This window comes from Electrona antarctica (assembly GCF_951216825.1).
Source record: "Electrona antarctica genome assembly, chromosome: 2".
In the NCBI taxonomy this organism is placed as follows: domain Eukaryota; kingdom Metazoa; phylum Chordata; class Actinopteri; order Myctophiformes; family Myctophidae; genus Electrona; species Electrona antarctica.
Window position 1 is genome coordinate 49,929,546 of NC_136807.1, and position 12,642 is coordinate 49,942,187.

General features: G+C 45.3%; 1 protein-coding gene across 1 annotated transcript in view; it reads right to left on the reverse strand.

The window, feature by feature from the left end:
- LOC306933924 (helicase ARIP4-like) overlaps nucleotides 1-12,642 on the reverse strand; it is a gene marked incomplete at both ends in the record, with an annotated part of 91,138 nt that continues 78,496 nt past the window's right edge. The window contains 10 exons of the mRNA XM_079516299.1: nucleotides 1-1,709; nucleotides 2,207-2,302; nucleotides 3,402-3,491; nucleotides 4,098-4,297; nucleotides 5,734-5,930; nucleotides 7,238-7,416; nucleotides 9,020-9,225; nucleotides 9,899-9,998; nucleotides 11,185-11,309; nucleotides 11,796-11,914. Of these exons, the coding sequence (XP_079372425.1) occupies nucleotides 1-1,709; nucleotides 2,207-2,302; nucleotides 3,402-3,491; nucleotides 4,098-4,297; nucleotides 5,734-5,930; nucleotides 7,238-7,416; nucleotides 9,020-9,225; nucleotides 9,899-9,998; nucleotides 11,185-11,309; nucleotides 11,796-11,914 (3,021 nt within the window). The remainder of the gene's footprint in view (nucleotides 1,710-2,206; nucleotides 2,303-3,401; nucleotides 3,492-4,097; nucleotides 4,298-5,733; nucleotides 5,931-7,237; nucleotides 7,417-9,019; nucleotides 9,226-9,898; nucleotides 9,999-11,184; nucleotides 11,310-11,795; nucleotides 11,915-12,642) is intronic.

A 12,642-nucleotide genomic window follows, 5' to 3' on the forward strand; every position in this document is an offset into this window, starting at 1 on the left:
TTAATCGCCCATCACGTCAATGACATCATCATCATCATCATCCTCCTCCTCCACGCTACGCGTGCCGCCGCTGACGTTCCGTCCGTTCACGACCAGCACCGAGCCGCGGTGGGCGTCTGATCGGGCCGAGGAGGGGGAGGGAGGGGAGGATGTGGGAGGAGGAGGAGGAGGAGGGTGGTACTGGGAGAGGAAGCTTGCTCCCGCCGGGCCAGGGGTAGCGGCCGGACCCGGTAAGCCGCCGGGGAGCATTGATCCCGGGAACAGGCCTGCCAGACTCTGCTTGTAGGACAGAGGGAAGCCCGGGTTCAGCATGAACGGAGGCAGGGCGGTGGAAACGGAACTGGCAGCCGATGATGACGACGATGATGAAGTGGAGATGGCAGCATCGGTGGTGTTGGCTCTCGCAAAGCCAAAGTGATCGGGGAACATCAAGCGTGGATGGACCATTTGGCTGTGGCCAGACTGGTAGTAAGGACTCGGAGACCCTGCCCCCATGAAGAGGGGCTGCCCCAGTGACGCTCCCAGAGACCCCAACATGGCGGGGCCGAGCCCCAGGGGAGGCAGCCCGTAGCCCCCCGTGAAGGGGAAGCCTTGTTGTTGTTGTGAGAGCAGCGGTACCGAGGTGTGCTTTCCGGGAGCCGGATGCTTGCCGCTGCGCTCGTCCATCGAGGCGGGGCTGCGTGCGGGTGCCTTGCGCTTAGCGGCCATTCTCAGATCTTGGGCTGCGTTGTCGACGTCCATGTTGGGCTGGGCGTCGGCGGTCAAAGCAGCGTCCGGGTGGTTAGAGAGGTTGAGAGCTTTGTTGTTGTTGTTGTTGTTGTTGGCTCTGTTAGTGGCGCTCTCCTCCGCCCTCTCCCGGTGTCCACTAGGGACAGCGGTTTGGGATTCCGTGCTAACCGCGTAGCGCTGCAGCTCACTGACGATGTCGGGGCCGTCGGGTGAAAGCGGGCGGGTCACACCCTTGGAGGGTACCAGCTGCTTCCTGTCGGGTGACATGCAGCGGGTCACACCCTTGGAGGGTACCAGCTGCTTCCTGTCGGGTGACATGCAGCGGGTCACACCCTTGGAGGGTACCAGCTGCTTCCTGTCGGGTGACATGCAGCGGGTCACACCCTTGGAGGGTACCTGCTGCTTCCTGTCGGGTGACATGCAGCGGGTCACACCCTTGGAGGGTACCAGCTGCTTCCTGTCGGGTGACACGCAGCGGGTCACACCCTTGGAGGGTACCAGCTGCTTCCTGTCGGGTGACATGCAGCGGGTCACACCCTTTGAGGGTACCAGCTGCTTCCTGTCGGGTGACATGCAGCGGGTCACACCCTTTGAGGGTACCAGCTGCTTCCTGTCGGGTGACATGCAGCGGGTCACACCCTTGGAGGGTACCAGCTGCTTCCTGTCGGGTGACATGCAGCGGGTCACACCCTTGGAGGGTACCAGCTGCTTCCTGTCGGGTGACATGCAGCGGGTCACACCCTTGGAGGGTACCTGCTGCTTCCTGTCGGGTGACATGCAGCGGGTCACACCCTTGGAGGGTACCTGCTGCTTCCTGTCAGGTGACATGCAGCGGGTCACACCCTTGGAGGGTACCTGCTGCTTCCTGTCGGGTGACATGCAGCGGGTCACACCCTTGGAGGGTACCAGCTGCTTCCTGTCAGGTGACATGCAGCTGTTGCCGCCATTGGTTGAAGCCTCCTCTGGTTGGTCCTTGGAGTCTGATGAAAGTAGAAGAGACTGTGTTTAGTTATGGCAAGCTACTGTATACTGTCATACGAAGACAAAGATAATGTCAAAGGTTCTAAAACAGCACAGTGAGCTCAAAGTCTGAATTAGAAACGGCCTCAGTCTGAAATGGAACCACAAACGCAATCTGCTCCTTTACTTAACCCATTTTGGGCGGGAACCCCTTTTGGTGTTAGCATTATGTTATGCTTTAGCTATTGAAAAATAGCAGATCTACAAGCTCATAGCGCGCCACCGAGTGGCGCGCTACGAGCTTGTAGGTCTGCTATTTTTGAAAAATCGAAGAACGACTGACATAGAAACATAGCTTTTTCAGAAATCTGTCAGGATGTAGAAGACATTTTTAGAATCTGATCTCAAAATGGGTTAATATATACATTTATTTTCTTTCTTTCTTTTAACAAACGTTGTCATGTAAGCCTTATTGTAAGGGATGCTAGTTTGTGGTAGTTATACTACAGTAGCCTACCTTTGGGTGCTGCTGTAGAGATGTCCTCTGCTGACTTGGCCTTGTTAGCAGCTCTGATGGCGAAAATACGGCCGTCACTCGACCTGATGTAGGTCCCTGAGAAAGAAGGCACAAAGTCACGTTTTGACCAATTATATTTACTTTAAGTACAGCGAGCCTGTACTTCTGTCCACTAGAGGGTGCAAACGGAAAATAACTCTCATTAAAATGGGCTGGCCAATCAAGAAATGTTTTCACACCTTTAATCTGTTATTACAATTAAAGGCAGGGTAAATTATATTGAGTGGTATTCTGACCTGAAAATGCGAGACTGGGAGACTCTGCTTACCGAACAAACACTCTAGCAATGAGTATTATCAGAATAGAGCGCCAAAGTCTGACGTCACTTGCAGTAGAGGGCGCCTATACACAGGTTCATGTATTTTTTTATTTGCAGTGAAATCTCCATAGGGCGATTTTAGGTCGCTTCATATAAGAACTGTGTTTGAAAAATAAACCGACCACCCCGGCCTTTCTGTCAGGGGAGTGGCTGTGCGTCGTTAATGATGTCCATTCATATTTGATACAGCCAGTTTCTGGAGAAAATGGAATTAATGTGGCCAAAAAAAGGCTTGAAACTACATATGAAGGCAATGTCGCTGCTAATATAAGTCATTCCTCGTTACGTTACATTCCTCGTTGACGTAAGCTCAACTGGTGGTGACTCGACTCGTACTAACCACGAAACATTAAATATCAATAAAATAAAAATAAACGTAATTAACATTCGGTTTCTGTTGTGCGACGGGCAGATGCAGCCACCCTGCCTACCCGGAAATGTAGTCTCTGGGTTGTTTGAATCGTTTCTAACGCTTATTTTGTTACTCTTTGGGTATATTTGTACAGTTCCACCTTCAGTCGATGCTTCATATCCATATGAGTGAAAAGGCCGGGGTGATGATCGGTTTATTTTTCAAACACAGTTCTTATATGAGGCGATCTAAAATCCCCCTATGGAGATTACAATGCAAATAAAAAGTACACAAACCTGGGGACTGACGCCCTCTACTGACAGTGACGTCAGGACTTCGGTGCTCTGTATAGAGCTATTTAACACTTGTTTTACCAATCACTTTAATACCCTACCTTTATTTTCTTTAAACATTTTCAGTGTTATATAATACATGTTTTATAATCCTGTGCAGTGAATGTTTACCTTTGGTCCCTCTAATGACATGGATGCTCTCTCCAGCGCTGATCCGGGCCTGAACGTCTATGGAGCTGTTGGTGCCAGGGATCACAATGTCTGAAACACACACACATGAAATTTACATTGACATTGATCATTTAGCTGATGCTTTTATGCAGCGTGACAATAAATGCAGCTAAAATAAGAGTTCCAAAGTCACATTGGAGGGATAGCATCATAGTATTCGTAATTCTAGAAAAGGTTGAAGGGAATAACACCATGATTTTTAACCTTTACCCTGCTTGACACTCAGCATCAAGGGTTGGATTGGGGGTAAGTACCTGCGACATACTGGCGTCATGTCCAGGGGGTGTACTTGTACATCAAGCTGCCTCACGCTACAGAAACAGGAGATAGGCTCCTGCCCCTATGGGCCCCATGGCTCGGCAAGGCTACTTACTTATTTACTTAAAGCAAATCTAATCTTTACAGGGTAAATGTCTATTCTTTCCTATATGCAACACCTGCAAAATAACATGGATGTGCATGTGGATCTATACGACCTTTAAAAGAATGTTAAAGACGTGAGAAAAATGGGGTACTAGAGAACAAGACAAGACAATGTACAGCTACAGTCAACCTTTCGATAGATTAAACAAGTGAGTCTTTTTTTTCAAAAAGAAACCGGGACAGAAAATAAATGACAATCAACCCTGGACCTACCGGTTGTGGTGACAATCTTCTGTACAAATACACCAGCCTTCTGCAGGTAGTTGACAGGGAAGCTGCCCAGGTTGGAGCCAGACGAGGTGTTGCTTGGCGTGGACACAGCCGACGCTTGGCGCGGCATCATGGGAATTGGAGTCGACTGGACTGGCCGCACGCTGGCCAGCGGCTTCTCCTCTGAGCGAGGTGGTGGGCGCCTATAAGGAAGTATGGGTGCAACCATTAAGGCCTGTTCATAGTCCAGTTTTCGGTGAAGGTGACAACCGACCACCGGTGGTTAGTAAAAACAGAGAGATGTGTTGTGTGAGCAGTGACCACTGCGGCGTGACGTCATGTTTTTTTTTTGGTTTTTTTGGTGGTCACCGAAAACTGGCCTATGAATAGGCCTTTAAGCAAACTAATCAGTTTAATCAATTATTTTTAAAAAAGTATTAATTAAAATAAAATAATCATCGAAAAATTACCTGATCAATCAGATTAATCTACATTATATGGCCGATTATAACAATTCATTCAAATTGTTTCACGTTGATTCATTGAGATATAAACAAATAATAATAATAAACACAGCTCAAATATTCAATGAATTGAAAAAGGAAAAAAGTAGATGCAACCCTACAAAGAAGGGGAATTACAGAAGAATAAGATCCTCAATAGTTTTTCTTTGTAATGAATTCAGATTTATTAGAGACAGAAAGTGTTCATTAATTTAGTTTAAACCAATTCTGGTCGGGAACCCTCATTATGTTATACTTTTTTATCCCACGGTTTTGTAACCCATTTTTCACCCCTGTGTCAATTATCTAATGTGATCCTGGGCTCTACACACCCTCCGCCAACCTAGTCCCCATATATGGGGGACATGGGGAGAGCAACGGACTTGAACTCATGCTTCCTTCATGCCTGAGTGTCCAAGTGGCTCCTTTTCACCTGACAGGGGGGAGTTTCCCTGGTTGGACGTAGCGCGTGGATGGAACACGTTATTCCAACCAGTTCCTTTCCCCTCCATCAGGCGCCCCGGCTGGCCAGGGGGAGGCAGTTTAGAGACCAGGATTACTGCATGTTTTTTGTGAGGGTACCTACCCTAGGGGACACGGAGAGAACATGCAAACTCCACACAGAAAGGCCCTTTCGCCAACCCCGCCTTCGGGTATGGGCACTGATGACGCGGAGGAGGAAACACGCCGCCAGCACCCACAGCGTCCCGAGCGGGAATCGAACCCAGGACCTTCTAGCTGTGAGGCGACAGCACTACCAACTGTGCCACCGTGCCCCCTTATGTTATACTTTAGCTATTGAAAAATAGCAAATCTACAAGCTCATACCGCAGCACCGAGTGCCGCGCTACGAGCTTGTATAGATGTGCTATTTTTGAAAAATCGTGAAAATGTGGCGCAAATCTTTCAATATAATATTCTTTCAGAGCGAACGTTTTAACTCAAATCTTTGTTTCTGGGGGGGTCCCTGGAACAACATATTTTCAGATGGGGGTCGGCGGCCAATTACATACAAGCTTTTGGGGGTCCTTGACATGAAAATGTTTGACACAGAAACAGAAAACTGTCGTGATTTCGAAGACATTTTGTAGAATCTGGTGTCAGTTCTAAATGGGTTAAAACGTGGAGCCACTCACCAGTTCCTCTGACTGAATGCGGGTATGTTGGTGAGGCTCTGGTCACTAGCGGGGTAGTAGTGGGCGTACGAGGGGCGGGTGTAGGGCACCGATGCCCTCTTCTCTTCCTCGTAGCCTTTCCTGGCGTCCTTCTTCTCAGCGACGCTCAGCTTCAGCTCTCTGCGGTCCATCAACAGGGACTCATGGGGGAACGGTTGCTGAGGCGACAAGGTGAAGTTTAGATACGTAAAGTTCAAGATGTCATTTTCTCTGTGTGTGTGCGTGCGTGTGCGTGTGCGTGCGCGTGCGTGTGTACATTTTATTTGTAATGCACATGGAGATGTCCCTACAATATAGTACAATGTTGCTTACAATTAGGAAAAGATTCAGGGTGGCGTTAGGATTAAACATTTAAGGTTATATAGGTTTAGGGGTTTAATAGGATTACAGTGACATCATCGAAAGGAAATCCATGCAGGCTTTCTAGTCTTGGAAAGCTGTAATGGAAGTTATTGTTCTCACGTTAATAAAAATCGAAATGAAAAAATGTGCCTAATGATGATGTCACACTGGTAGGCGGGTTTCTGAAGTGTCGTAGAACACAATGGTAGCATTTTATCATGAACATTAGTGAGGTCCAAGTAAATTAACATAGGTTGAAAAGGGGCGAGGTGGTCCTTTGAGCTCTACAGGCTCCATTTTCGTCACCGCTAAACCCCTTATCCCTAATTTGAAAAACATTTTTGAATAGTTCAACTAGCCAATCTACATTGACACTTTGTGAGCTTGTAGACCGACCATTTTAACTATTCAAAAATGTTTTGCAAAATAGTAAAAAAAAAAAAAAAAAAAGGCAAAGAAGTTTAGGGATAAGGGGTTTAGCGGTGACGAAAACGGAGCCCTACATCTCTACCTAGACTATTAGTGAGGACCAAGTGAATGAACATAGGTTGAAAAGGGGCGAGGTGGTCCTTTGAGCTCTACAACTTCTCTACCTAGGCTATATTAGTGAGGACCAGACAGGTTGAAAAGGGGCGAGGTGGTCCTTTGAGGTCTACTACATCTCTACCTAGGCTATTAGTGAGGAGTCGAGGACCACACAGGTTGAAAAGGGGCGAGGTGGTCCTTTGAGCTCTACAACATCTCTACCTAGGCTATATTAGTGAGGACCAAGTAAATGAACATAGGTTGAAAAGGGGCGAGGTGGTCCTTTGAGCTCTACTACATCTCTACCTAGGCTATTAGTGAGGACCAAACAGGTTGAAAAGGGGCGAGGTGGTCCTTTGAGCTCTACAACATCTCTACCTAGGCTATATTAGTGAGGACCAAACAGGTTGAAAAGGGGCGAGGTGGTCCTTTGAGCTCTACAACATCTCTACCTAGGCTATTAGTGAGGACCAAACAGGTTGAAAAGGGGCGAGGTGGTCCTTCGAGCTCTACAACATCTCTACCTAGGCTATATTAGTGAGGACCAAACAGGTTGAAAAGGGGCGAGGTGGTCCTTTGAGCTCTACTACATCTCTACCTTGGTGATGAGGTGAGGATACAGATGCAGGGCCTTCCTGAGGACCAGCTCCATGCCGTCTTGGGGCTGTAGTTTGACTCTGGAGGAAGGCGGCTCCTCCTCCTCCACAAAATGTAGTAGGGACTCCACCTCCCGGCGGGTGAAGTTCAGCACGGGGTTCAGGTCATCCACGACGCGGTCTGGGTGGAGGAGAAGGGACACGTGAACACACACACTCGTTGATAAGACGTTTCTCACTCTTACCAATAGAGCGTCGCAGTCCCACCCCCTTTCAGAACGAAGAGTGGCCCAGGAAATAATTCTCCATTCATTTTCATTTTCATAAAGTATTTATTTAACCCATTTTGATCATCAGATTCTAAAAATGTCTTCTACATCCTGACAGTTTTCTGAAAAAGCTATGTTTCTATGTCAGTCGTTCTTCGATTTTTCAAAAATAGCAGACCTACAAGCTCGTAGCGCGCCACTCGGTGGCGCGCTATGAGCTTGTAGATCTGCTATTTTTCAATAGCTAAAGCATAACATAATGCTAACACCAAAAGGGGTTCCCGCCCAAAATGGGTTAAATGCGTTTACGTCGCAGACAACGCCAACTCCTATCGTGACGAATCATGACAACAAACACAATGTTTTGGGCCGATCAAATAATTTATAAGAAGAAAAACAAAACAAATAAGTGTTGTTTCCTGCCTTTATTTTCTTCTTTCTAATTATTTGATCGGCCCAAAATATTGTGTTTGTTGCCATAATCTGGGAATACATTTCTTACCAAGAAGTTTCTTCACCTAATGTGTTTGTAAAGGTGTCTACTAACATATCCCACATTGGTTTCTATTCAACCACCCTAGGGGTAATGTTGACAGCTGCTGAAAGTTGGGGTACCATCCAACACAACACACAGCATGTTCTAAATTTAAGTTTACTAGTCGACTAGTCAACTAGGCAACTAGTAAAAATCACTAGAAGTGAAAGCCCTAGGTCCCAGGGATATAAATGCCATTATATGGGGGATTGTAGCCTAATGCATGTCAAACTGGAGGTCCGTGAAATTAAACGGGTTGAGAAACACTGTTAACACTGCTACAGCCGTAAAAATATCCTCTCCAGGGGGTCCCTGGCATATCATATATGGGGGTTCGCGAGCTAATTAGTGTCAACTTGGGGGTCCTTGACATGAAAAAGTGTGGGAACCACTGGCCTAAATAATTGTGAGTACTTGTTCCAGCACCGCCTACTACTACTACTGCTCACTAGTGTTGTTTTCGTCGACTAAAACCAAGACGAAAAATGTTCGTCGACTACCTTTTTTCACTGACGGAAACTAAATGGAAACTAAATGAAAACTAAGCTATGATGACTAAAACTAAGACTAAATATACTGACAATTTCGTCAACAAATAACAACTAGACTAAAATGTTAGGAAGGGACTAGTGGACAAGAGATCCAGTATAAGTCATTTTACAATTAGTTGCATGCTGAAAATAGACGATCTACAAGCCCACAACGCGTCGCGCTGCGACGCGTTGTGGGCTTGTACATCGGCTATTTTCAGCAAGTGAAAAGACGGCATCAAGGCCCACCAAAATACACTTTGTTCGACTAAATCAACTGTAGATTTAGTCTACTGAAATCGACCAAAACTAGAGTAACACCAAAAACATTCCAGGTGACTAAAATGTGACTAAAAAAAACGAAACAAAAACTATTCAAGAAGACTATGACTAAAAACTAAAAAAAAAAATCTAAATTTGCTGCCCAAAAAACAACACCGGCTGACTCACCGGACATGCTCTGCTTGGAGACCTGCCGGTCGTAGATCTTCCTCTCCAGGGTGAAGTCACAGACCAGGCGGTAGATGTGGCAGGCCTTCCTCTGCCCGTAGCGGTACACGCGGCACACGGCCTGGGCGTCGTGGCACGGGTTCCACGAGGCGTCCAGCACCACCACGCGGTTGGCCCCGATCAGGTTCACGCCGAGACAGCCGGCCCTGAGAGACACGGAGAAAAACAGAGGGACGTTTTGGTTTTAAAGGCGACTGTGGCTCAGGAGGTCTAGACCATGATCCGTGGGTCGGAGGTTCGAATCCCGCCTCCTGTCCACATGTCGAAGTGTCCCTGGGCAAGACACCGAACCCTTACATCGCCTCCGATGAGTCGGTCGGTGTGAGCTCGCCACCACCGTTGGTGTGTGAATGTGGGAAGTGAGGACGCTGGAGTCGACTGTTCGCCGGCTTCACCTCCCAATGTATGAATGAATGAACCATTCTAAAGCGCTTTGAGCACTTGGAAAAGCGCTATAAATTTTTAATTCATTATTCATTATTATCATACTATAATTCTGACAATGTCTGTCTGAATGTCTGTCTGTGTGTCACTGTGACTGCCGTAGCTCCTCACTGCCTGCACTTTTCACACAGGCATTGACCATAATAATATGGAGGTCTTAACGAAGCCCTTTTTCCAATTTAACAAATTATAAATTAATAATTAATTTATTAGTGAATTAAAAATGCGAAAACGCACCCAGGGCGCAGTACCCCCCCACGACCACAAGGCGGCAAGTATTTCACAACGGGTAAGGGCTAGTTATTATTATTATTATGTAAAAGAGCAGTTTTAAAGATGCCATTGCATCTTATTGTAATTTATCGTGTGCGTTACCTAGTAGACAGCAGGAACACCCATGCTGAGGTGTTGTTAGGATCATTAAACTGGTTGATCAGTCTCTCTCTTTCGGAGGCAGCGGTGCTTCCATCTAGTCCTGAAACACAGAACAACAACAACAACAGTTAGAGTGGTTACAGTACACTTCCTAGCTCATTCATCTGTGTATATAGTTCTTTACTTCCATCTTTAAAACCCATTTTGGGCGGGAACCCCTTTTGGTGTTTCAAGCATCATGTTATACTTTAGCTATTGAAAAATAGCAGATCTACAAGCTCATAGCGCGGCACCGAGTGCCGCACTACGAGCTTGTAGGTCTGCTATTTTTTGAAAAATCGTGAAAATGTGGCGCAAATCTTTGAATATAATATATTCTTTCAGAACCAACGTTTTTAACTCAAATCCTTGCTTCTGCAGGGGGAGTCCCTGGAACAACGTATTTTCAGATGGGGGTCGGCGGCCAAATACATATATTTTTAGGGGTCTTTGACATGAAAATGTTTGAGAACGATATAGAAACATAGGGTTTTTCGAAAAACTGTCAGGATTTAGAAGGAATTTGTAGAATCGTCCTCAGTGGGTTAACCCATTTAGGCCTGACGTAAAAAAATTAAAAATGTCTTCTAAATTCTGAACAGTTTTCTGAAATACCTGTTTCTGTATCAGTGGTGCTCCATATTTCATGTCAAGGACCCCAAAAGGACCCCCATCTGAAAATAATGTTCCAGGAACCCCTCAGAAGCAAAGATTTGAGTTAAAAACGCTCGATCTGAAAGAATATATATTCAAAGCTTTGCCCCACATTTTCAAGATTCTTCAAAAATAGCAGACCTACAAGCTCGTAGGCTGTAGATCTGCTATTTTTCCAATAGCTAAAGTATAAATAATGCTTATACACCGAAATGGGGTACAGAATGGGCTAATTGGTCCCAAACGTGCTTGCTTGCTGTCTGAACAACTGTCTTTTTTTAAACACCTGTCCAGTTCCACACTCGACCTGCATCAACTCGCTTGTGTCCTTAAATTAATGTGCATAACATTTAAGAGACACTGAAATCCATCCTCCCATACGCTTCATATACCGTTAAGGTACAGCTAATTGTTAACAGTGAAATATCAATAATCATTTTTACTGTGCATGAAACTACTTTGCGGTTCTTGAAAAGCAGAATTAAGTTTCACAACAACAAGGCTGATATTGAGAAGAATCACCAGCAGGTGGCAGCAATCAATAAGTCAATGGGAGAGAGTAGCAGAACCACAGCACAGGCCTCTCTACTTACTGTAGTAGTTGGTGTTGCGGACCCAGTTCTGGCCGTGTTTGTCTCGGCTGGAGATATTGGGCGAAGGAGGGACCGTTTTTTTAGCCATGAACTCCTCGATGATTGACAGTGTCGACAAACTTTGACTACAGGGAGAAAATGAAGGACATTTTATTTTCTCCAATGTAAGCAGATAGGTCAACATAGAAGTTGCAAAGAAACTGTATAACAATGTTTGTTAAAAGTGGAAAAAGTTAAAAAATAAAATATCCAGTGCTGAAAGAAAAATGCAGAGGCTGACTGCAGAAGGCCATTTGAAACGAGAGCTTTGAATAGCCCTGCATGTACTTCATGCTATTATGTGGATGTAGAGAGAGGGAATACATGTTAAATTAAGGTTTCTCATTATTAAAACCCATTTTGGGCGGGAACCCCTTTTGGGGTTTCAAGCATTCTGTTATACTTTAGCTATTGAAAAATAGCAGATCTACAAGCTCATGAACTTGTAGGTCTGCTATTTTAAAAAATCGTAAAAATGCGGCACACATCTTTGAATAGGTATATATTCTTTCAGAGCGAACGTTTTTTTTTATTTCGACGTCAGGCCTAAATGGGTTAACAGAAGCCTTTACCTGAACACAAGGATCTTGTCTCCCTTCCTGACGCTCTCTTCGATCAGGTGGAACAGTATGACCATCTTGGCAGAGTTCTCCAGGACGCCCGTCTTGTAGTCGTACATGATGTCTTTCGCCTGGCCGAATGAAGTCAAGTGAGACGTTACAAACCTCCATACATTCACAGGGTCAAAGGCCTTGCTTTCATCCTGTTCTGTGAAGGCCTTGTTGTCATCCTGTTCAATGAATGAATTAACCGGTAGAGCAGTGGTTCCCTATACGTTTCAGGTCCAGACCCAAAAGAGAGATTTAGACGTTTGCCCCAAACGAGTGCCCCGCATTGCGAGCTTGCACATTGTCTATTTTCACCACTTCTCAAACATTTGTTTCCTAATTTTATTTATATCATATATTATTATTAATGATTATTTTTATTTTTTTTATTTTTTGGGATGTTTTAATTATTTTTTGTATATAATGTATTTAGATTTTTAATATCGGGAGAACGATGGCTTCCATTATCACATTGCAACTTTTCAGGAATAGAAAGGCTGCAGTTTCTATTAGCTTGGATTCCCCATCGATGATGTCACTGGTGGAGAGATTTCTGAACTGCCCACAGCCCTCCTAGACTAGACACAGACCGAGTAGAAATGATATGAAGATAGGTTGAAAAGTGGATAATTATTTTAGCTTTTATTATTAGTAGAAGTTGCCAACTGCTGTCACCACACAACGTTCAATCTTGGTCTTCAACATTAAGCCTCTCTTGTTTTGGTTTACTGCCTTCAGTATATTAAGTGAGCTGTCCACTCTGCCTCTTAATTAGGACTAATGCAGAACACCTGGTTTGAGGTTTGAACAT